The sequence below is a fragment of the Diaporthe batatas genome, assembly GCF_019321695.1.
Source record: "Diaporthe batatas strain CRI 302-4 chromosome Unknown Contig00012, whole genome shotgun sequence".
Classification (NCBI taxonomy): domain Eukaryota; kingdom Fungi; phylum Ascomycota; class Sordariomycetes; order Diaporthales; family Diaporthaceae; genus Diaporthe; species Diaporthe batatas.
Genome location: NW_025408559.1, coordinates 1,646,743 through 1,668,309, shown reverse-complemented (window position 1 = coordinate 1,668,309; position 21,567 = coordinate 1,646,743). Strand labels below are relative to the sequence as shown.

Below are 21,567 nucleotides of genomic sequence, written 5' to 3'. Positions count from 1 at the left end.
CAAAGAAAATAAACAGTACTCGGGCATATAGTCCGTCGGCCGGGTGAGTCCATTACTCTATGCAAGTCGCGACATCCGTAGTCACTTCAGCAAAGGCAACGCGCGAACATTAAGGTCAGGGCGTGGTCCAGGAACAGCTGGCCCATATCCCTATGCAAGGGTGGCCATCTGGCAGGCCTTGTCAGACCAAGAAAGTCAGGTTAATATAACGTATAGCTGACATGATAATTATAAACCTCGGCCGGTAAGGCATACATGCACAGCACAGGTTGTACGGGTGACCCACACAACCTTTGACACCACCACCACCACCACCCAAGCAAACCTGTACACGAACTACACCTGCATAGCGTAGGAAAAGCCAAAAGACCAACAGACGCAAGGATTGCCCAATTGTCCCCACCCACCGACCCGTTAACACGTCAGGACAGACAGACAGGGCCAGGCCAGGGAGGGGATGCAGGGTGAGGAGCAGCGAGTGGGCGAGAGAGGGAACAGCACATAGGCAAGGCAAGGGAGATTTAGAGTTGGAAGGATTCGGTGTTTCGAAAGGTCCTACACGGCAAGGGAAAAGTTTATTTCACACCAGTTTCCAATCAAATCTTGAATTATCAGAGGACCCTGAATCGCTACGCTCGCCTGCCCTGCACTACTCGCCCGGTCCGGCTTACTCGAGTGATAATTTAGTTCCCGCCGGCTATGGTGCATCCCCCCCTCCCCCCAAGCCTTGGAAATCGTGCCCTGTACTACCCTGCCCTGCCCTGCCCAAAAAGAAACCCTCCCCCCTCCACAATTTGGGGGTCTTGTGTGTTACCCGATTGCTGCAAGTCGTCATAGTCGCTGCAGATCGCGGGGTATTTGTTTTTGAGAGCAGTGAAAAAAAAAACCAAGCCATTGCCTCGTTGGCCCCAAAATGAGAAAAGGAAAAAACAAGATCAAGCCACACATCCAAGAACACGCACGCTGACTGGCCGGTAAATGTCGTGCAACCAATGCAGAGCTGTCCAAGGAAGGTCCAACAAAAAAATAAAGGAATAGCGGGAACTCAATCTGAGTATGAGGTGCAAGGTGCCAAGGCACCCGTCTCGTATGACAATGCCGGTACTGATTGGAAAGCAGCGCGGAAAGCTGCGAATGTTTTGTTTTTGTGTCTATGATCCCCTGCCCTTTTTTTTCCTTTTGAGATCCGCGCCCCGTCCAGACAAGAAGAATATCATCCGACATTCATGGGTAACATGTAAAAAAAATGCGTTGATTACACACCAGTGAGAAATAAAATAGAGAGTCAACGAATCAAGCAGCTGCTCCTCTATGATCCTTCCGTTACGCCATGCGTGACCAAAGTGCACAAAAATGTCTAAAACACTGACCATGATCCGCGTGATACCTCCCAAGTATAATACACAAGTAGTATTTGCACAGGGTCCTATTAGTAGTGACGTCCTTGGTCCCATTTCCGGGATGTGAAAATGATGTGTGTTGAGTGAGGTTGATGGGGTGACCCAGCCCGCTGGTGCCAAGCGACCGACCTCGGTGGTGTGTGTGCACAGTAGTTATCGGGTGGTGTGATGTGCCTCTTTTCGGATGGGAATGGGGCATTCGAGATACGGCACATGCCGCTCGCTCCACCCGGAAGCCGATGCACACTGGGACCAGTAATGACGGTTATGACGACGATGATGATAGGGCGGAGGGGATGTCGGAGTGGTGGCCGCGGCCGCGACGGGGATGCAGAGATGCCCTGCCCTGCCCTGCCCTGTTCGAGAGCCCCAGCGCCGGGTTCGTTTCCCGGGCCAATGTGCCATTTCCAGATTACCATTCCCAGCACGGGTGCCGAATAGACATAAACATCATGCCGGTACTGTGGGATGGTGTCGGTGGGGTTGCAGATGACTTCAGACTGTCGTGCCCAGGCGCGCCAGGTTGCCCAAATTTGGATTCGGATGTCGAGCCTAGCGAGCGGGCTGGCTCAGGATGAAATCAGCGAGGACCCTGATCGGCACTCGGATGACGTCATGGCGCAGTCGCACTTGGTCCCTGCGCAGGACCCTTAAGGCTTTCGCGTGCAGAGGGTATGACGTAGGATGATGAGCCCTGGCTCCCACGCGGCAGGGATGAGGCCGCACCCCCGCCGCCCAGCCTGGCATGGCGTCTGCAGCATGCATTGCGGAAGAGCCTCCCCCCCCACCCTCCACCCTCCAACCACATGACGCCAATGTCGTCAAAGAACCTTCGACGCTGCGGTCATCGACTCAAGAGCCCGTGCAATGCGCGCCCACGCCCGGCCCACCCTTGCCGTCTGGTGGGGGGGGGGTGTCGTTATCATTCGTGCCCGTTCGTATTGCAGTTTCTCCGTGCGTATTGATTGTGGGAATAGCCAAGCGCACCTCTGTTCGCACCATCAAGGGCGAAGTAGGCAACACGGTCCGGAGCAACTTTAGCTGGTAGCCCCGCCCCTCTTGCGGTGCTTTCCGGGGAATTCCAGGTCTGGGTGGCAGACGCGGTAGTGCCTGGTAAGCGCGTCGGCGCGGCTGAAGGTCTTCTCCTCGGTGCACACATCGCATCGGACCTTTTGCTTTCGTGCATTGTGGATCGTATCCTCGTGCCGTGTCAGGTCGTAAGGTCGTGAGAACACCGTGTTGCATGGCTTGCCGGTGCTCGGGTTGATTCGCTCGCACTTGTGGGGTCCCGCCTGTGTGTTCAGGAACGAGGCTGGTGCCGCCTCCGGCCTGCGCAGACCATTCAGGCCGTGGGCCTGGCGGTGGCCCTCACGCTTGTGCTTTTGGAGCAGGGTGGGCGACTCGAATCTCATCGTGCAACCATGATACGTGCATGTGTATGTGCCGCCATCCGCACCAACGGCGTCTGGCCTCTGGGGGCTGCCAAGTGCCGTAGACACAGGTGATGCAGATGTACTCGAGCTGAGGCGAGACGACACAGAGTAGGAGCCGTTGCTGACGGATGGGAGGCTGCTCTGCTGCCTGTGCTTGGCAACGAAGGGGTACTGTTGAGGGAGCTGCATTCCTGATGACATCTGAGAAGCGAGATAGTTGTCGAACGAGGTATCAAGCGACAGGGCGCCAAAGGTGTTGGTCTGAGGGGTGGCCTTTGACATTTGACTCGCGTCGAATCCAGTCGAGTCTTGAGACGAGAACAAGGGGAAGTTGTTGTTGTTGTTGTCTGCGTCGTTGAATTCCAGGATGGCATCCTTGGGCGAGATGGTTTGTGGCGTGCCAGTGCTCGTGTTGGGCTGAGCCATGGCCTGGCGCAAAGCCTGAGCAGCATCCTGCTCTGCCTTCCTCTTCTCCCTCATGTGCTGAGCAGTGTTGAAGCGCATGCTGTTTGTTGCCTGTTGAGAGAAGTCGTGGGCAGGTTGTGGTGCCAGTGGCGAGCCTTGCCTGAACGGCGAGCGGCCTCTTGACGTCGAGATTGGTGATTGCGTTGCGCTCAGATGTTGGCTGTTGGCGGCCTGTAACCTTTGCGCGAAGACCTCGTGATTTGGCGACACTGTGGTCTGGCTCGGCTGCGACACAGACGTGATGGAGAAGTTGGGATTGTACAACTCGTCGCTGTATATGTCGGTCATGGTGCGGTCCAGCTTGGGGACAGTGTGGAGAGCTGTATGGTAGAGAAGGGGTAAGCCTGTGTCCTCAACTGGAACATCCAGGAAATCAGCCAGGATATAGTCCTCACCAGCTTTTCGCCTCCTGTCGTCCTCTGGCTCCGGAGCGGCCGGCGTGACTGGTGAGTCACTCGCGACAGAACTCGCCACTGACACGGGACGGGAGGTGGTGGAGCCGCCACTAGGAAAGTCTGGGGGAGGCAACAATCCACTACGATCAGTTCGCTGCCTCTGCGGCGCGAGCATACTTGCGTAGTTGTGGACCGATGTCGAATCGGATGAGTAGGGCATGTTGGTGTAGAAGTTGTCGTGGGTGGTTGGGTTTGAGACCTTTGTGGCGAGGTGGTAGGTCTGGTCATCGGCCATGGGGAGGCTGTGGTACGGCTCGCCAGATTCGTTGATGGCGATCTGTGGGTTTGCCGAGCTGAACGAGAAGGGCGAGGCCGGTCCCAGTGACCCCAGCGACGAAAGCGAGGACTCGCGCTGGTGGATATTCCTGTGGCTGTTCCTTGCTGGGAACTGGCTGCTCTCGCCCAGCCATGAGTCTGCGTACATCATGTTGACGGGAGGCAAAGCCTCGGCCTGAGCCTTTGGCTGGGTTGTGGGCGCCGAGAATCTGAACAGGTCGCCCTGGGGTGTTCGGGGGACGCTTGCTGCGGGAAGACTGTCAAAGGTCGACAGCGGGAACTGAGCAAGCGACTGAGGCGAGGAGGAGGCGCTTTGCGACTGGATCTCGGAGTCGATATCGAGAGTGGGGTCTGTTGAGGTGGCGGTGGGGTTTGGTAGAAAGGCTGACAACCGCGAGTTTTGCTGTGGGTAGTACTGCTGTCGCTGGTGCGAGGAGGGATTGTTATATGTTGTTGTGTTGTTTTGGGATAACCACATCATCACGGCGGATTATATGTATAGGTTGTACTGAGTGTTCGTCGAAGTAACGAGTTTGATGGGGGAGTGGCGATTTTAAAGTTGGCCAGTGCCATTGTGGTGACGGGGAGTTTGTATATATATACAGAGGGAATGGGATATAAGGGCGTGGTCCGAGTCTGTAAGATGTGGTATGGCGTAAGTCCACAAGGACGGGAACGAGGACACCCTTGTCGCATGGCCGGGGTTGTGCAGTGGCTATCGAGAGGTACCTGGTTACTCGGCGGGTGTGCATGGGTGGGGTGCTCTGCAAGCACTGCACCTTAGCTCTTTCCCAACTCACCCCCTGTAAAAGGACCGGATTTACTCCCATAGGCACCGAATGACAAATGGACCGTCGGGGGGGTAGGGGGACGAGGAGACGCTAAGCCATATGGGGTATCACCTCTCTCGCGCTAGTAAGACCGCTAGCCGGATCAAGACCTTGAGTCAGCCACACAGGCTGGCGACAGCGGAAATGGTCATCCGTCAGTCATTGCCGTCCTAACCTACTGCTCCGTCAGCCGTCAGTCAGGAGAGTCATTCTTGGGCCCGGCCAACTGCGATGGCTTATTGACAGTGAAGCGAGGCATGGACGTACGATCAGACCAACATGTACAAGATCGGGTGACAGATACAGAGGTCAGCACATATGCTAAATGGGCGTGTTTCGCTGTTGTGTTGGCGGTGCTCGTCCACTACGGCCTCCTTGCACGTCCTCGTAGGCCAGAACATGCACGACAGCGATGGAACCCAGTGGTGTGTCAGACTGCCAGGCACACACAGGATCGGATCTTGCCTGGGCAGTACCCCCCAGCAGTGACGGACGAGAGCTTGCTGACAAGCTGCTGTCGATCCGTGGAGACGCGGACTTAGGCGTTGACACACCAGGGCGAGGCCGGGCTGACGGACACAACTGAACAGCACAGTAATGTGCAGTGTGGTACAGCCAAGTTTATTCTCAAGGCTGACCTCAACCTGATGTGTGTTGTGGATGACAGGACAGTACAGAACGGCCTTTTTCGGAACCGGGCACATCTTAGTAGTGGCAGATACATAATCAGATAATGTGATGACCTCGCCTGGGGGAAACCAGATTATCCCTCCCCGGGGATCATTCATCAAGCATGTCAAGCAGGTTGTCGGGCGGGCGGGCAGGCGGGCCAGCCATAGCAGGAAATGGACTGGGCGATCATTTGGTCACTCCCAGCAAGCGGGCCAGCGGGCTTCTCTCAACTAGATACATTACCCACTGAACCACCCAAGCCACTGTTTATGTTTGCCTGTACTACGTTACCTCACTTGGCTGCTTGGGCAGGCGGGTGTTGTATGTTTTTACTACATAGTACAGTATGCTGCGGGCTGCGCATGACTGGGCGGTTTCTTTGTGTGCGTGGTCATGCCCCACACGCACGAGAAACTGACTGCTTATGCTCGTGGGGGATCCTGTATTCCCCGGCACTTTGTCAGGCCTGTGAAGCGATGATGCGGATGATCAAAGAATGGGGAATCATAAATGGCGATGAGGGCGATGCAAAACAAGCCAGCTGAACCGTAAATTCCTGTCCTGCATCCTGGATTGTCGAGCACCGTCGAGCATTGTCGAGGGCAGCCAGCAGCGTGGCAGCCGATGTCATACAACAACCCAAATCCACGGCGATCAGGGTCCCTGGATGGCACACAATTCGGGGTGCCGCAGCGGCTGTGGTGAAGAGGCCTTGGGGAACAGTTTCCAAATGAACAACGATCGTCATGATTTGCTCTGCTCCGCGGACGATAGGGGTCTGATTCGTCAATCCGGCCCCCTCTGCGTGCCCATCATGCAGTGGTGACGTCGCCGCTGGTCGCTTGTGCTGCCCCGATTCCCCAAATCGGGAGCGAGGGACAAGACCAATTTTTTTTCACATCCAAGGGTGACAGGGTAGCAGGGTAGCTCGTCTGCCCCTCGGGTTGATCGCCGCGGAGCCGGACCGTTTTACAGAATGGGGTCGGGGCTGGCTGGTAGACACACGAGGGGGGGGGGGTATTTGGGTTGGGTATGAATTTGGGAGGGGGGGTTACCATGCACGCGCCCGCTTACACATTGATTGCGCAGTCATATTGGAAGGGTGCTGTTCATCGCACACGCCAACTCCGAGGGTCCGAGCCTCCCCCAAGGTTCCGCTCTGGCCGGACAAGACGCTGCGGACTTGATTACGGTATCCCCCTACCAAGAAAGCATGCTGGCATTCTGGCATTCTGGCAGGGCGAGTGGGAAGTTTGGTCGACAGGCTGCCTCTCTCAACAGACCATAAAATCTTTGCAGGCTTTGCAAATCGAGGCCACCCAGGGCCCCAAGACAGGTTTCTGCTGTACTCTCTCTGCTGTACTTTCCGCTTTGGGCATGGCCGGCCGGGTAACTGACCATGGGCCACACACTCCTCGGTATGCCAGGAGATTCAGGGTCCTTCTCTGCACCTGCTGCCGTGTGGACCCTTGACTTGCCGAGGCTGCCCGCCTGCCCGCCTGCCCACCTGTCAAGTTCCCTCCCGTGCGGTAAGAGGCGTCGGCTCCGCCACAACCTGGGCAGCCACACCTTGCCTGCTTGCTCGCATTTCCATGTCCTGCCATGGTATTCGACAATGGGCCTGCCAGCCCTGGACGGCCTGTGATGGGCCGATGCAACCTCCACGTGGTTCGCTGGCCCCCAGAACTGGACCCCAGAAAAGAGTTGGAACATGGTCGACAAGCACAGAACAGCTCTTGCAGCGACAGACAGGACTCTGGCCGAGCCACACACGAGCAGCAGGACGAGGCCACGAGGGTCGCCCCTCGTGACCACCCCATCCTGCCCATCGTCGTACCCGTACCCGTCTCCGCTGTGACGAGCCGTGCACGGTCGGACACAGCACTGCATCAGATACATAGGCTTGATAGGCAGATAGGCCGCCCTGGCAGTTGATCTGACAGGAGGCCATGCCAGCATGCAAGCATTCCAGCATGCCCCCCAGGCCCCCGGATTTAGACTATCAGACTACCGCTAGTGATTACCCTTCTCAGGAACAATCGTCGCGGTGCATGCAAGGCACGCGAGGATGTGGCTTGTGGCTTGTGGCTTCTGGCCCCGGTTTTCGCCACACCCAAGGCCTCTCACTCGCGATTCTTTTCCCAGCCGGTCAAGCCAGTCCAGCTCCGTGGCCCAGAGATCCGGATTCGCATGTGATGCACCAACCACAATGTCCACCATCCTCGCATGGGGTTTTCCAACAATGCCATCCCCCCACCCTGATGCTGGTATCCCCAGCATTGAGTGCCACGTCGACCGATCAGCGCCGACATCCTCGCCCAGCTGGGTTTCCTCCCAATGTGGTCAACCGAGCTGCCGAGTGCGTGCGTGTACACGCTTCCGGCTCGTGGCTGTGCAGGAGCTGGTGGAATGATAGGTTTCGCTGAAGCATGCTGGGTTGGCCAAGACCGAGGGTCGATATACCGGTCCATGCTATGCTGCTCTCTGACTGTCTGGCACCCAGTCTGCGATGAATAGCTGGCTGGCTGGCAGGCAGGTACCAGAGCTGCGCTGGCAGCGGGGCCAGCCAGAGGGTTGTGGCTCAGTCGTTGGGTTTCGCTAGGGTGCGGGTATCTTATTGGGCTGCTGGCATATCTTCGGCTCACGGGCGGCCCCCCCCCCCAAAGATTCCCCACACGCGCGCGTTGAGGTGCTGGGGTGGCTGGCGCCCAGCTGCCCTACAGGTTATGAGGACCAGCTCTCGGTGCGGACCCGAGGACGCGGAACGGCGGACAGGCTAGTGGCCCGCCTGCCTGTCAGGCCGTCTCTATCTTTATTCCTGTCTCGTCTAACGGCCTTCGTGCTTCGCGTTTATTTCATTTTCGCACCCCGTGATCCCAGTCCTAGACTAATTGTACTCAGCCCTACTTGCAGCCCATAGTAGTGCCTCTACCCACCACAGGTGCACAGCACAGTACTGCATTTGCATTGCATTGCACAGCATAGCGCTGCGCTTGTCAGACTCGACGTATGCGAGACCATGATCAATCTATCCTCACTGCCTAAGCCACTGGTCACGCGCTCGCTTTGGCAATACGCATACGAAGCCCTCGACAGCGGGTGACTCATCTGCCCCGTCGACTCGACAGGCCAACGCGCCTCGGCTGAGCTGCCTACCCGACTGACTGCCCGACTGACTGACTGGCCGGGCCGGAGTGGTTGTTGGATACCTCAATTCGCAACCTGATGGCAGCCTGACTGACTGACTGACTGACTGTTCATTTTCTTTTTGAATTTAGTGATTTTATTGTTCAATCTCTTTTTTTTGCATTTTTTGCTCCCTCTCTCAGACAAGACCTGACCAAGCCCCAGGCCGAGAACCAGACCTAGGCCCGTGAGACCACGAGGCCCGATGCAACGTTCACGCTTGGGCCCGTCGGTTTGTCGCTCTCATGCAAGGGGTAGGCCGATGCCGCGCGCCCTGGTACGACGTCTTACGGGGCGCGGTTGGGCCCAGTCGGGTCTGTCTGCCAGGCTGCAGTTGCACCACCAAGCACTTGAGCAGCAACGGTTAATAAATCCCTCCTGTTGGGAGAGTGGAACAAAGGAACAAAAGAACAAAAGAACAAAGATGTGTCAGCGCTACAGAATTACCTGCTGATTGATAAGTGACTGACGAATGCGCAGTACTAGTGTACAAGGGCCATCCGGCCACCCAGCGCGTAAGCGAGCGGAATTGTGGGGAACAAGGTATGCCCCATCATCTACGATACATACGATCTAGATCTGAGGATCTCTGCTGGGGGGGTTCTAAAGTCCTTCGGAAGTCAAACGAGCCCGTTGGCCGCGGTCAGCACACGGTACGGGGTACGTGGTACGTAGCGCTAGCCGCTGTCGCAGAGATGCCCTCGTGCTCAACGCCAGGGAATGGCTCAGCTAATCTCCATTCCTCCAGGCCCTTCCGAGCTGCCGAGAAGCTCATTCTCACTTTCACCTCCACTTCCTATTCTTGTCCAGGATACACTGGTGCGGGTGAAACATCAACGTGCACCATCGGCGATAGGTCGGTTTGTGCTTCATTCGCGGTCCGGAAATGCACGAACTTGGAGGGCCAAGACGTGTGAGCGAAAAAGAGCAGGACTCAGGAGGGATGGGAAAAACTCTCCTGTAGGGCCGCAGCAGCCACCTGGCCAATCAGCGGGGCCGGCCGCAGCAGCCCCAGCGTTGGGGGTTGGGGGTGCAGTTCGGCGGCCCCGAGGGACCGGTCCAAAAGATGCCAAGCAAGCAGCCCGCGGGCACATTCGAGACATGGCAGTCATGAATTGGGGTTGTTTTGTCGTCCAACTCTGCTCACCTCGGCCCAGACCGCAACGCACCCAGCCAAGCCAGCACCCCAGGCCTTGTTTCCGAACAACAACGGGCCCCGTTCCCGACCGGCGAGAGCGACCTTTGCGAACGAACGCCGACGTGCTGCTGCAGCAGCAACGAACAACGCCCAACACATGGTTTGATGATGATTAAACTGACAAAAAGGTGCAGGGTGGTAAAATAGCTCGATAAATTCGATAAATTCCATCCAGCAATCGGCCCTCTGACTGCATGTCACAAACGAGGCAAGCCACCCCGGTGTGACCACAACAAGTCATTTTTCCCGCGGCCGGTGCCCCGGAGATATTGCAAGCTCGACCCATGGCTGCGGAACCGCGCGTGCATCCCTTGCATTTGTACAATACACCCGACGGGGCTTAACATCATCTCTCGCTCTCGTCACCCCCGCGGACAGCAGCAGGCAGGCAGACTCATGATGAGCAATCACACGTAAGTTGGATAAAGGCGCACGTGTGAGAACGGAAATAAGGAATACAAGTAAACAAGGGCAAGTAAGAAGAAGGGGGCTTCGTCATGTTCAGGCCGCAGGACAATGCATTGAAGCCGGTCACCGGCCACCGGCCACCGTTCACCGTTCACCGTTCACTGCCGAGTACACATCCGTGGCACATGACCGTACACAAAAGGCATGTCGGATTCCTTGATACCCCGTCAGGGTGGCATAGGGCGGGTGTGCGGTCGAGGTGGCGACGGAGTAGTGTTTAGTTACTATGCAGTGTTGCCAACATCGACGCCCTCTCCCTGCGAGCCCGGCGCAACCACGCAGCAGCAGCTTGGAACAACAACAGCCACAACCACAACCACAACCTTGTTCTGCGTATCTTTCAAGGAACTGTGTGGGTGTTCGCCTGACGCCGGCAGGTGGGGGCTTTTTTTCTGGGCCCAAGCGTACAAGAAACAGACACACACACTCACTCTCTTTCTCTCTCACACACATGTTCAGGATACGAAGTAAATACGAGTAATGGGCATGAGTATCAACCATTCCTCCTCGGGATGCCCTCGTCCCCAAAGCTCGCCGCCGCCGCCTCGTTCCTGGTTCCTCTCGGGCTGGGCATCCCTCAGCCGACGCGACATCCACACAGACATCAATGGGAAATGCATGCATGGCATGGCATGGCATGCTTAAACTCGCACATGCGTAAATGTCGGTGCCACCCGCCCACGTTGTGCAAAGGGCTGTTTCGAAGCTTCTTCGCCTCCGCCATGTCCAGCCCAGCGAAGCTACCCTACCCACCGCAGAAACATGGGACAAACCTCGCAGCTGGAGCCCTATCACGACGCAGCCGAGCCTCCGAAGAAAACCCCTTCATCTGCATCCGTAACACTGACCGTCTGTCTCTTGCCAGGACTAGACTTATCTAGCGTAGTACCAAAGTGTCAGCGGCAAGTTTCTAGAAAACTGAAAAAAAAACCTACCATACCTGCTCTGCTGGCTGCAGGTCGTCAGGGCGTGTGCAGCCCTGGCAGCTCAGCCGCCTTGCGGGGGGGTGGCCTGCGGGAACAGACAATGGGCAGACAGGGTATCCGTATTGTGCAGTCGGTTGAGTGGGCTGGTGGGGTTGCTATCCGTTCCTGCCCCCCTGCTCGCTTCCCTCCCTCCCTCGTGTGGCAACTCAACTACACACACTAGCACTAGGCAAGATCCCTAAGAATAGTAATCCTTGTCACCACCAGCAGGTGCAGGATGCTGCATACACATGCACGCCCTAGCACCACTGTGGGACAAAATATGCGTGCGTTTGTGTGTCTATGTATGTGTGCTGCAGGGCTACTAGCTGCAGGGTTGAAGAGATTTACAATGGGCACTGGGCAAGCAGGGCAGTGTTGACTCGCCTGTGCAACGGTGAATAATAAGAAACATCTAATCCTCGGGAGGGAGACAAGATAGGCCTGTGCATATAGGGCTGGTGGCAACAAACACCCTTTTCATGGATTTCCAAGCTGAACTGCCCGGCGCAACCTGCCAAAGTAGGCAAGTTTCATCACTCACGTATGACCTGCATGTGCATGTGGTACTGTACTGTGGTAGACAGGAGGACAGCCTCGCGCACTCAAGCGGAAACAGGCCTGGGTGCGTGCGCACTGCCCTCATGGCCTTCAGCCTCCAACGTTGCAACCTGATGCATCGCCTGCACAACACGCAATGCACACGACGGCCCAATAACTATTCACGCATCGACTCTATCGTCAGGATATCTCTGTGCGTACAAACATCCACATCCACGACTATCCAAAACATCACCTGCCGCCCTTTCTAACCCAGTCCCTGCCAATGCATCCCTTGCGCTTTTTTTTTTCTCCTTCTAAATAACAAATACATTGGTTGCACAGGCAGGTCCAGGGCATCACCACGCCACAAAGCTCCTGTCGCTGCGGTCGTGCGTGCGGTTCAGACCAGGTCTTCAAGGGCTTGGGCAACCTCAAGCTGCCTCAGTATGTTCCAGCATTAATTATCAACTATTGGCCAGTAATATTAGCATGTCTTGTCCGACTCGGTGGGTGGCAAGCCGGGCGTCAAGGAGGGCTTGGGTTGGCCACTACTCACATCGATCAACTTCTCTGTCTGCGCGAAGCACGCCTTGTCTGGCTCCTGCTGCGGGTTCAAGGAGCAGAACCGCCAGAGGCCTCCGAACCCCATGTCGTCCAGGATCTCGTTGAGCCCCGACGCACCGCCAGACTCCATCGCCGAGGCAAACTTGGCGTTCGACGTCAATGTCTGCAAGAGGCTGTGGGCCGACTCGAGCGTCGCTGAGTTCTGACAGTGCAGCAGCGTCTCGTCCAGGATTGCTAGTATCGGCCCGCAAAGGTGCAGGATGACATTCGGGCGCCCAATCGCCAGCTCATTCATCCACTGCAGCGTCCGGCTCTGTACCGCGTCCTCCAGGTATCCAAAGTCGATGAGCTCGATCGCCGAGTTCAGCAGCAAGTCCTTGTCCTTGACCGTGCTGAGTTTCTCAGGGGTCCGCCCCTTTTGGACGCCCGCCATGCTGGACGGTGGCTTGATGCCTGCCAGCCAGAGGGTGTCTTTGAGCTCGTCCGGTGTCACCACCCTCGAAAGGATGAGTGACAGGTATGGGGAGTAAGGGACGTCCTTTAGTTTCTTGGAAGAGGCTTCTGCCCCGTCAATCGGAATCGGGGCAGTCTCCGTCATGTCTAGGAACGTAGCGAGCACATGTAGGGCCGTAGCTTTGGTCATGGTGTCTGACAGGCCCCGGACCAGACATGCGCAGACTGCAAAGTGGAAGTTCTCGGCAGTAAATTGAATGCCGTAGAACGCATCCAGTGGGAGCGCTACCTCCTCGAGCTGCTCGCGGCCTTGCAAGAGGTGCGCCACGAGCTTGGGGCCGCGGGTGTCCCCGGAGGTGTTGATGTTTGTGAGCACCGACTCCAAGAAAACCGCTGCACAGTTGAACAGATTAATTGGGACAAGCCTCAGAAGGAACGTAGCGAGCCAAAACAACTGCACACCATAACGGGAGGTCGACGGAAGCTTCGCCATCATCCGGGAAAGCGCTGTGACAATCGCCACCAGCATCTCGCTGCTGCTGTCCTCGCCGCTAAAGCGGGTGATGCTGATCCGTAGTGCGACGAGAACCTGGTACAGAAGATCGTCGTCCACCTCCTCTCTTGCGAGGCAGCCCATTACCGAGAAGGCACGGGGCTGGATAGCCGGGTTATTCTGGAAGGCAGTACTGGCCACGAGGCTCATCCAGCGCGACCGCCAAGCATTGGCAATGTCCGTGGAAATGGCTGCGACAGAGCATACCTCGAACATAATACCAGCCAAGATTTCCGTCGCCGCCAGGTTGGGGCCGTATTCCTGTGTCGTCGACATTGATGCCCCATCGCGTCCAGGAAATGCGGGCGTGATGCTCCAGATTTCAGTCCTGGTCTCAGACAAAGACTCGAGGATGCTTTTGAGCTTGGCCTGGCGCGTCTCGTCTAGGTGGAACGACGTGCAGGCCGCGTGGATGGAGTTGACCAGTAGTCTATGCACCAGTATACGGATATCAGGCGAGCCGGTATTCGCAAGCATCGTCACGATGTGAAAAATCTCGGGCAAGAACATCTGCGCCTGTATCCCACTGTCAAATGACAGCGATACACAGAATTGTAGCAGAATGCAGACCTCTGGCCAGACCACGTTGTCAGGCAGATACTTGCTCTGCCGCATCGAAGATCGGTTCATGGCCTTCCGTAGACGGGTAATGATCTTGCCGCGTAGTGTAATGCTGCCAATCGCCGTAACTATCGATGTCAATGTTTCGGTCTGTTCATCGTGGAGACCTATACTCAAAGCCGTCTTGATTACTTCTTCGAGGAAGATGTCGAGGAGGACCTCGTCTCCCTGAATGGCCGGCCAGATGGTCTGCTCCAACGTGAAGCTCAAAGTTGGGTCGGACAGCGTCACATCTATAAGCTTTCGGAACAGACTCGCAATCTTGTCGCGACCTTTGTCGCTGTCGGACTCGGCCGCCAGCACCGAGGAGCGGAGGCCTGGCAGCCATGGCGCGAGATACGCCAGGCTCAAAGGCTTCTGCTCCTCGGAGAAGCTATCCCAGCCGACGAAAAACTCGTTGAGGAAATCGGACGTGAGCTGAGGCTCAGCTTGGGCGAGTGTCTTGCTGATCTCCACAATGAACCGTGACGGATCGAGCGGCACCGCGATATCTAGAACTAGTTAGCGGGCGCGCTCCAAGTTCGAGCTTTCAAGAATCCGACTCGATGTTGACTTACCTCGTGTGCACACCACCTTTGATGCAACCGTGAAGTTAAAGGCTTTGCACAGGGCGCCCAGCAGATTGTATGAAGAGAGCCGCAACACATGGTCCGGGCTGGCCAAATTTGTCAGGGCAAGATTCAAAAGCGTACCCGGCACATCTTGTGGCCGGATGAGTCTTTCAAATGACTTCAGCGAGCGTGTGTCTTTGCCGTACTTGGCTTTCGCAGCGCGAATTGTCTGTAAAATCTCCGCCTTTTTAGGGCTGGTGAAGTACATGATGATTTTGCCATTATCCGCTCGCAGGCCAAATGCGGATTCATCGTCGGGCTTCACATTCGTAGGCGCCTCGTCGACGTCGCCGAGCCGGAAAATATCGTTGATCGTTGCGCTGAGGCGGAAATTAGGGTGCACTTCCTGTTTCTCGGCTGTCGTTATCTGAACGAATTGACTGCCAACCATGACCCGGCAGGCGATCCTCCCTTTCGTTTTAGACAGCCGTACGACTGGCTTGAAGTCGTAGCGCGTGTCTGCAAAGACGCTAATTGTTTCCTTTGGTAGGTGTAGCTGGTTGAAGTGGAAATGATTTTGCAGCTCCTTGATGCTGCCGACGAGGTGGTACTCTATGTTGTTCGGGTTGAAGACACTTGCATCCTTTCTAGTTGAAACTCGGAGAACACGACGTAGACATTTGCTTTGCAACGTCAGTCACTCCAGCGTCCTATACACGGATATGGGCGAAACTCAGCTTACCGGAATGCACTGTTCATGTTGTAGATATAGACGCGACTAAGCTGCTTCGACAGCTCCGTTGGAGTAAGAAGTTCCAGCTTGTGGAAGAGCTCATCTTGGGGCTCATCATTCTGTCCATTGTAACAGGTCGCGTCGATGAGTAGTCCGAAAGGTCGATGCCACAGGCGGCTGGCGATCTGATTGGATGTTAGCAGGGCGAGGAAAGGACCCAAAGCGAACAGAAGCACCCTGAGTAATAGCAGGTCGCTACGAGATTTTGTATACACTGACCTTCAAGTAGCAGTATATCAGAGTGTCATAATCAATATTCTCGTCGTCGATATTCCTCAAGATAATACAGATGATTGACAGACCATCCTAAATGCAGGTTGTCAGCCATCAGCCATAGCTCACGGGCAAGTGTCACGGTTCTGGGAATCTTTTTCGGCTTACCTTGCTCTCTCCGCCATCGTACACAGCCCTTGCCGTGACGAATGATTCGGTACTGCGGAAGGCATTCCGAAGCATGAAGTTTTGGAAACGAGAGTAAGCTGGTGGGCTGTTGGCTGAGATCAAGGGCCTGTTCCAAGTAACGGCCAGGGATGGTGGGCCAAGATGCGAGATCAGATTCCTGAGGGGCTCAAGGACAGGAGACCGCATGCGGGAGATCTCAGCCGGAGTTCGAACAAAATCTCTCCTCTCCTGAGAGGCTAGGCGCTGTCGGACTTGGTCCCAGTGGTCGTAAAGAAAGCGATGTAGAGCAACACAGGAGCCAAAGTCGAAGGATTCATTCGTGCTTGGGGGATCCGTCTTCTCAGGCGACACAGAAATCTCTCTCAGGAAAGTCGTCACCCTGTATATGTTCTGCGTGAGGAAGTCATTCAGGGGGAACATGTACGGTTCCTTGGCCCCAAAAAGCACGTTGTTGGCCAAATTTTGGACAACTTTCGCGATGAGAAGAAGGCCTCGACGCATTTCCTTGGACGGAGCAGTTGAAACCAAGCCTTCGACTTCAGGTGCCACAATAGCTGGACAGAAGAACCGGAGGAAGATAAAGGCGCCAACGGCAGTGTATTTAGCCTCAGGGAATCTCGGCATGACTGCCGTCGATATGATGCTGCAGATCTTCCGGAATGGCGACGGTATGTTTGCCGATGAAGCGCAAATATCGTCAATAAAAACCTTGGCGACTATACGTAGCTGCAACGCGTTTTTCTGGAGCTCCTCCTGCGACGCTACACGGGCTGGGTCGAGCTCCAGGTCCAGGTCCTTAGAAGTCAGCATGAGCCTCTCCACGACTTTTTGCAATGTTGCTTTCAGGTAGGCGGTGCCCTTCCACTTTGCGTAGATAGTGAGCATCTTTGTGGCCACGCAAGTTCTCCGGAGCAGCTCAGATTCGTTCTCCGTATCCTCGATTTCTTGCTTGACGAGAGCTTCTAGCAGGGCGAAGCTCATGCCCCGTGTCTCGAATATGTTCAGGAGCGATATTGTCACCTCGTCGACCTCGCTGCTGGGGCAGACCGCGCTGATAGCAGCTGCCAGAGTCGTGTCACTCGTCAGAAGATCCAGCAATTCGTCATACTTCTCCGTGACGGCAGTGTCGGACAGGTTATTGAACTCAGTGCCTTGCATCAGGATGTTGTAGAGGACTTTCACAAAAGCTGTTCTTATCTCGACGTTCTCGTGATAACCAATACTCAAAGAATGCTTCAGGCCGACGTCGATGTTCGCACTGAGCAGATTGGAAAGAACGGTGATCGCAAGTTCAGAGCTCGTGATGCTGTCGTCCCTGGCCATTGTGCCGTGATCGTGCCTGCTCGCCTCGGCTGACTCCAGGTTCAAGAGCGACAGGAACCGGTTGAAGTAAGTGTGGAACATCTGTGACTTGAGTTCACTTGTTCCGACATCTGACTGTGCATCGCCTGGTTGCAGGGGGAGACGATAAGTCAGCTCGGCCAGCGACCTGAGGCATGCCCTGTCGAGGTCTCTCTGGATTCTCAATGAGTCGTCAGGCCGCGCAGGCCCGAAGGCCGCGGCTGACTCCGCCCGTGGGGAGCGTGGCCTCGCGATCCAGCTGAATATGTACTCTAGGAGTTGATTGCGGATGCGAACATCATCCCTCAGATTCAGGTGCTCCTTCTTCTTTACGACAGCCTCACAAAGCTGGCAGACTTTGATCTTGACCATGAGACTGTTCTTGGTGTCTGGAACGCCGTCAAGAAATTTGGCAAAGTTCAGCGTGAGAGCACCCAGATGCACAGACGATGCTGCTCCCAAGTCGGACGGGCCGTCCAGTCTATCGACCAGCGCGCGAAGCAGCGAGATGGACTGCTCGGCGAAAATGATTTCACTGTCAAGGCCTTTGACAGCTGACTCCAATGCACCTGTGAACAGGATATCCAGCTCCGACTCGAGGGCCTTGAAGAGCGGCTGGTATAACGCTGGTGAGATCTCCGAGGAGAGGACTTCCCGAGTTGTCTCTCTCACACGTACGTTGCTGCAAGCCAGGAGCTGGATGCTAAGCCTGAGGTACCTATTGAGCAACGGCTCCTCCTGATTTTCAGAAGACAGCTTGTCGATCCATTTCAGGCCGCCAAGAGATGGGTTGTCAATAATCGCGGTTTGGTCAGCTACGCAGACGCCTCCCAGTGAGGCCAGGAAGCCAGAGTAGTTACGCCACTCGGCGACAGCCACTTCGGATGTAGTCTCGAGAGCAGCGGTCGACACATCTCTCGATAGATGCAACCACCTGTCAAATGCTAGGGCCCACGCATCCAGTATACCCGCGCTCGGATCTTGTGTTCGCCGGAGTAGGCCGCGAATTCTTTTCTGGAAGGCGACTAGACCAGTGAAGCGAAACGAGCGAGAGCCAATTTCGCGAAAAATTTCGACGTTTCGAAGGAGGGACAATGCTGTCTTCGCGGTACTCGAGGAGGCGGTCTCAATAATGTGGCTCTCTTCGTAGAATAGATTGAAGCAGCTGATAACCAGTTGACATGTCTCGAGGTTCGCCGAGCACAGGGAGACTAACAATAACGTCTCGAGCCTGATGTTTATTGCCGTTCTCTCGGGCACCTCTTCGGGCAGGTTGGCCAGTTCCGCGAGTTTGCGCAACAAAACAAGTCTAGACTCAAGATAACCGTGAATGGCATTGATGCCCGCGCCAAGATCCTGAGAGTCGACCTTGTCGAAGAGGTCGCTTAGAACAAGCGAGGTCAGTTTCCAGAACTTTTGCTTGAACGCAAGAGAGCGTATCCTTTTCGACGCATGGAGAGACTCCATGATGAATGTGTTGCTGAACACGCGCACCACGACCTTCTCGGCCAATCGGCGCACTTCCTCGTTGGCGGTGACCAGGCAGGGCAGGAAGGACTCGAAGCTCTCTTCAAAGTACTCATCTTTGTCCTTGTGTTCTGGGATCGCCACAAAAACGTCAAGTGGACAGACACAGAGGAATGAGATGATGTGATGGAGGATGCTGTTGTTGTCAATAAGCTCCAGGGCCTTGCGGGAAGATCCGTGATCGCCCATGATAAATATCGTTGACATGGTCTGCCGCTGAAGTCAGCTACGGTTCGAAGTGCATGAACGTCTTGCGACGTACCTTGAGCTGTGCCAGCGTGAATTCGAATCCAATAGTATAGAGCTGCGTGTAACGATCTGCCTCCTCCAGTCCAGCAAAGTGTGAGCAAGCCTGAATTATAGCGATCTTGAAACCAAGCGGAGTGTTCGGGGCAAGGCAGGATGGCGCTAGGGACTCGACACAGCTTTCATAGTTAAGATCGGTTAAGCTCATAAAGGCAGCTGTCATGATGTCCTGGTCAAATAGCCCGCTATCGGGGCCTGAGCTGTTGCGACGGAAAACGGCGTCTCGAATCTCATCCTGCACGTCCAGGGCGTAGCTCATAAACGCCGAATCACTCTCGAGGTCGAAATGCCGGGCCGCACGCAGAAGTAGCACGAGACAGTAGGCCGCCTGTTCATTCTTGTTCCTGAGAGTTTTCCTTAGACTGTCAAGAAAGGCAACCTTCTTGGACATGCTACCACTCTTGGCCTCGCGCAAGTTGCTGGCAACTTCGAACACATCAGGGAGGAGGAAAAGCAAGGTGATTTGCAACGGGTAGAGTAAGAACTTTCGCCTGACACCATCGGCAACCGAGTCTGCCCTCCCGTTGTCATGCACGACTGTCTGTGTCATATCAAAGAGGGTATCTGGCCCACCATCTAACCTCTTATGTATCGTGTGCAACTCAACAAACTCGTCGGGATAACGATCCAGCCACCGTGTGATCAGGAGCGGGGTGACAATGGCAATGGTATGTTGGAAGGGTCGCCGAAAGTGGAGGTAACTGGAGCAGATCTCCTGGATGACCAGGCCGAGCTTCTGACTGTCTACCCAGAAACACCCAATCAGCCGCAACACTATGAGTGCGGTGTACTCCTCGTCCGCGCTCGACGGTGTTTGGACTGTTGCAATCTGCGCGGATGTGGCAGTTCGGACCATGTAGATAAGCTTCCTCAGGTACTCGAACGCGCTCGTCCAATTCGAGGCACTGACGAACTCGGCGATGGTCCTCCCCTGGCGCTCCAGGCTTTCGATCTTGGCGTCAAATAGCGCCTGGCTCTCGACGGGCTGCTCACTGCCAGCAGGGGGCAGAGAGGCGGCGGGCTCAGGGTGGTCGGCCACCACGGTGCGCTCGGTGTTGAACTCATCTAGCAAAGTCTGTGTCGACAGGCTGTATCCTTCGGGGAGGGGTCGGGCATAGAGCCTCAGAATGTCCAGGACCCTCGTCACCAGGGCAGAGTCGAGCATCTGCGGAGGAGGCAACTTTGCCCGCTGGGCACTCCTCATCCGCCAAGACTCGGCGTGCGGCGGCACATCACCCAATGCATTCCAATGGCTGGTGCAGCAGTCGGCAATCAGGCCAAATATATACATCTCGGAAATAAGGACGTGAGGGGGGTGGGTGGATATGACACCAGCCTTGTAAGGTCGTCCCAGGTCCTCAATCAGGCCCATCAGGGCCTCGAGGACGACATTGATGGATCCGGCGCTGATTTTCAGCAGGGTGGCACGGGTGATGAGGACGATGTCATCTTGAGCGAGGTCTTGGGTGGTGGTGCCTGTCCGGTGCGGAAGCTACGCGAGGAGGAAGTCAGCACGAGTGTTCTCTGCCGCCCACCCCTTCGCGTGAGGTCTGGACAGCATCCGGCGCCATCGTCGGGGGCCCTTCCCCGGCCCCCTTTGCCATTTGCTTGTCTCCTTACCCTTGTAGTGAGCCTCTCCACAAGACACCGAACCAGACTGCCATCACCGTTCATTGTGCTGAGAGACATAGAGGTGTGTCTCCCTCTTTCGCATGTTTAAAACAGCATGCCCTCTCCTGGGCAGTACTGGGATCGGGCAGCACTCGCGGTCTGGGGGGAGATCGACTGCAGCGCCAGGCAGCCGAGGAGCTTGCTGAGTCCTGGGAGCGGCGTGGGGATCGCGGTGGGTGCGTTCGTGCGTTCGTGCGTGCGTGTTCGCTGGGGCGAGGATGGTTGTGGGATCGGGCGATTGGGACAATTGGGCGATTGGGAGCGTCGGGACAGCGTCGGTGCTTGGGAACGGGTCAGGCGTGGGAGCCGGCGGTGCGAGGGTTGACTCGATGGAGCTCGCGATGGGGTTTTGAGAGTGGAGTAGACGTGGTCTCTCTCAACAAGCGTGCTAGCAGAAATGGATCGGCACAAAGAAACAGATGACGGCGCCCTCGATTCAGCAATCGGTGGTCTGGGGATTTGCGAAGGGGCTTGACTGGGGACGGATGTACTGCAACGGTCGACGATGCATGAACACGTCCTTGGCCTCCCTCCACTCGCCCAATGGAACTGTCTTGCATGTGTCCTCGACCTCCCAAGGCTGGGACTGGACCTCGCAGCTGGGCAGCTGGGCAACTGGGCAGCAGGTACATGCGCCGTGTACCACAGTACTCCGTAGGCCTGGCCCGGGCGCCAGGGCAGCAGGGCAGCAGGGCAGCAGCAGGCCGCGGTGTGCGTACTATGCTCCGTACTGTAGGTACCGTACCGTGCTTACCGCGGCATGCGCTAAGCTTAATCAATGGTTCACCAGCTCGGTATTAGAGTGGCAGGGTGGGGAGCACCGACAGGGCGGCGTGGGAGAACACTCAGGCGCCGCAAGATTGGGCATGAGAGCTGCGGGTGAGACGTCTCCCA

The 21,567-nt window shown here is 56.1% G+C and overlaps 2 protein-coding genes across 2 annotated transcripts; both read right to left on the bottom strand.

Moving 5' to 3' along the window:
- Window positions 1–155: 155 nt before the first annotated feature.
- Window positions 156–4,621, bottom strand: KVR01_010005 (stress-regulated transcription factor RPN4). Its single transcript, XM_044792109.1, has 2 exons — window positions 3,694–4,621; window positions 156–3,618 (listed from the first exon to the last, which is right to left on the bottom strand). The coding sequence occupies exons 1-2, from the start codon at window positions 4,508–4,510 to the stop codon at window positions 2,438–2,440; spliced, it is 1,998 nt and encodes a 665-aa protein (XP_044641253.1). The 5' UTR covers window positions 4,511–4,621; the 3' UTR covers window positions 156–2,437.
- A 7,135-nt stretch (window positions 4,622–11,756) lies between these two features.
- Window positions 11,757–21,227, bottom strand: KVR01_009858 (uncharacterized protein). Its single transcript, XM_044786564.1, has 7 exons — window positions 20,623–21,227; window positions 18,959–20,494; window positions 15,808–18,906; window positions 15,646–15,732; window positions 15,376–15,551; window positions 14,640–15,316; window positions 11,757–14,573 (listed from the first exon to the last, which is right to left on the bottom strand). Exons 1-7 carry the CDS (start codon window positions 20,689–20,691, stop codon window positions 12,376–12,378), a joined length of 7,842 nt encoding a protein of 2,613 aa, XP_044641106.1. The 5' UTR covers window positions 20,692–21,227; the 3' UTR covers window positions 11,757–12,375.
- Between the last annotated feature and the right edge of the window lie 340 nt (window positions 21,228–21,567).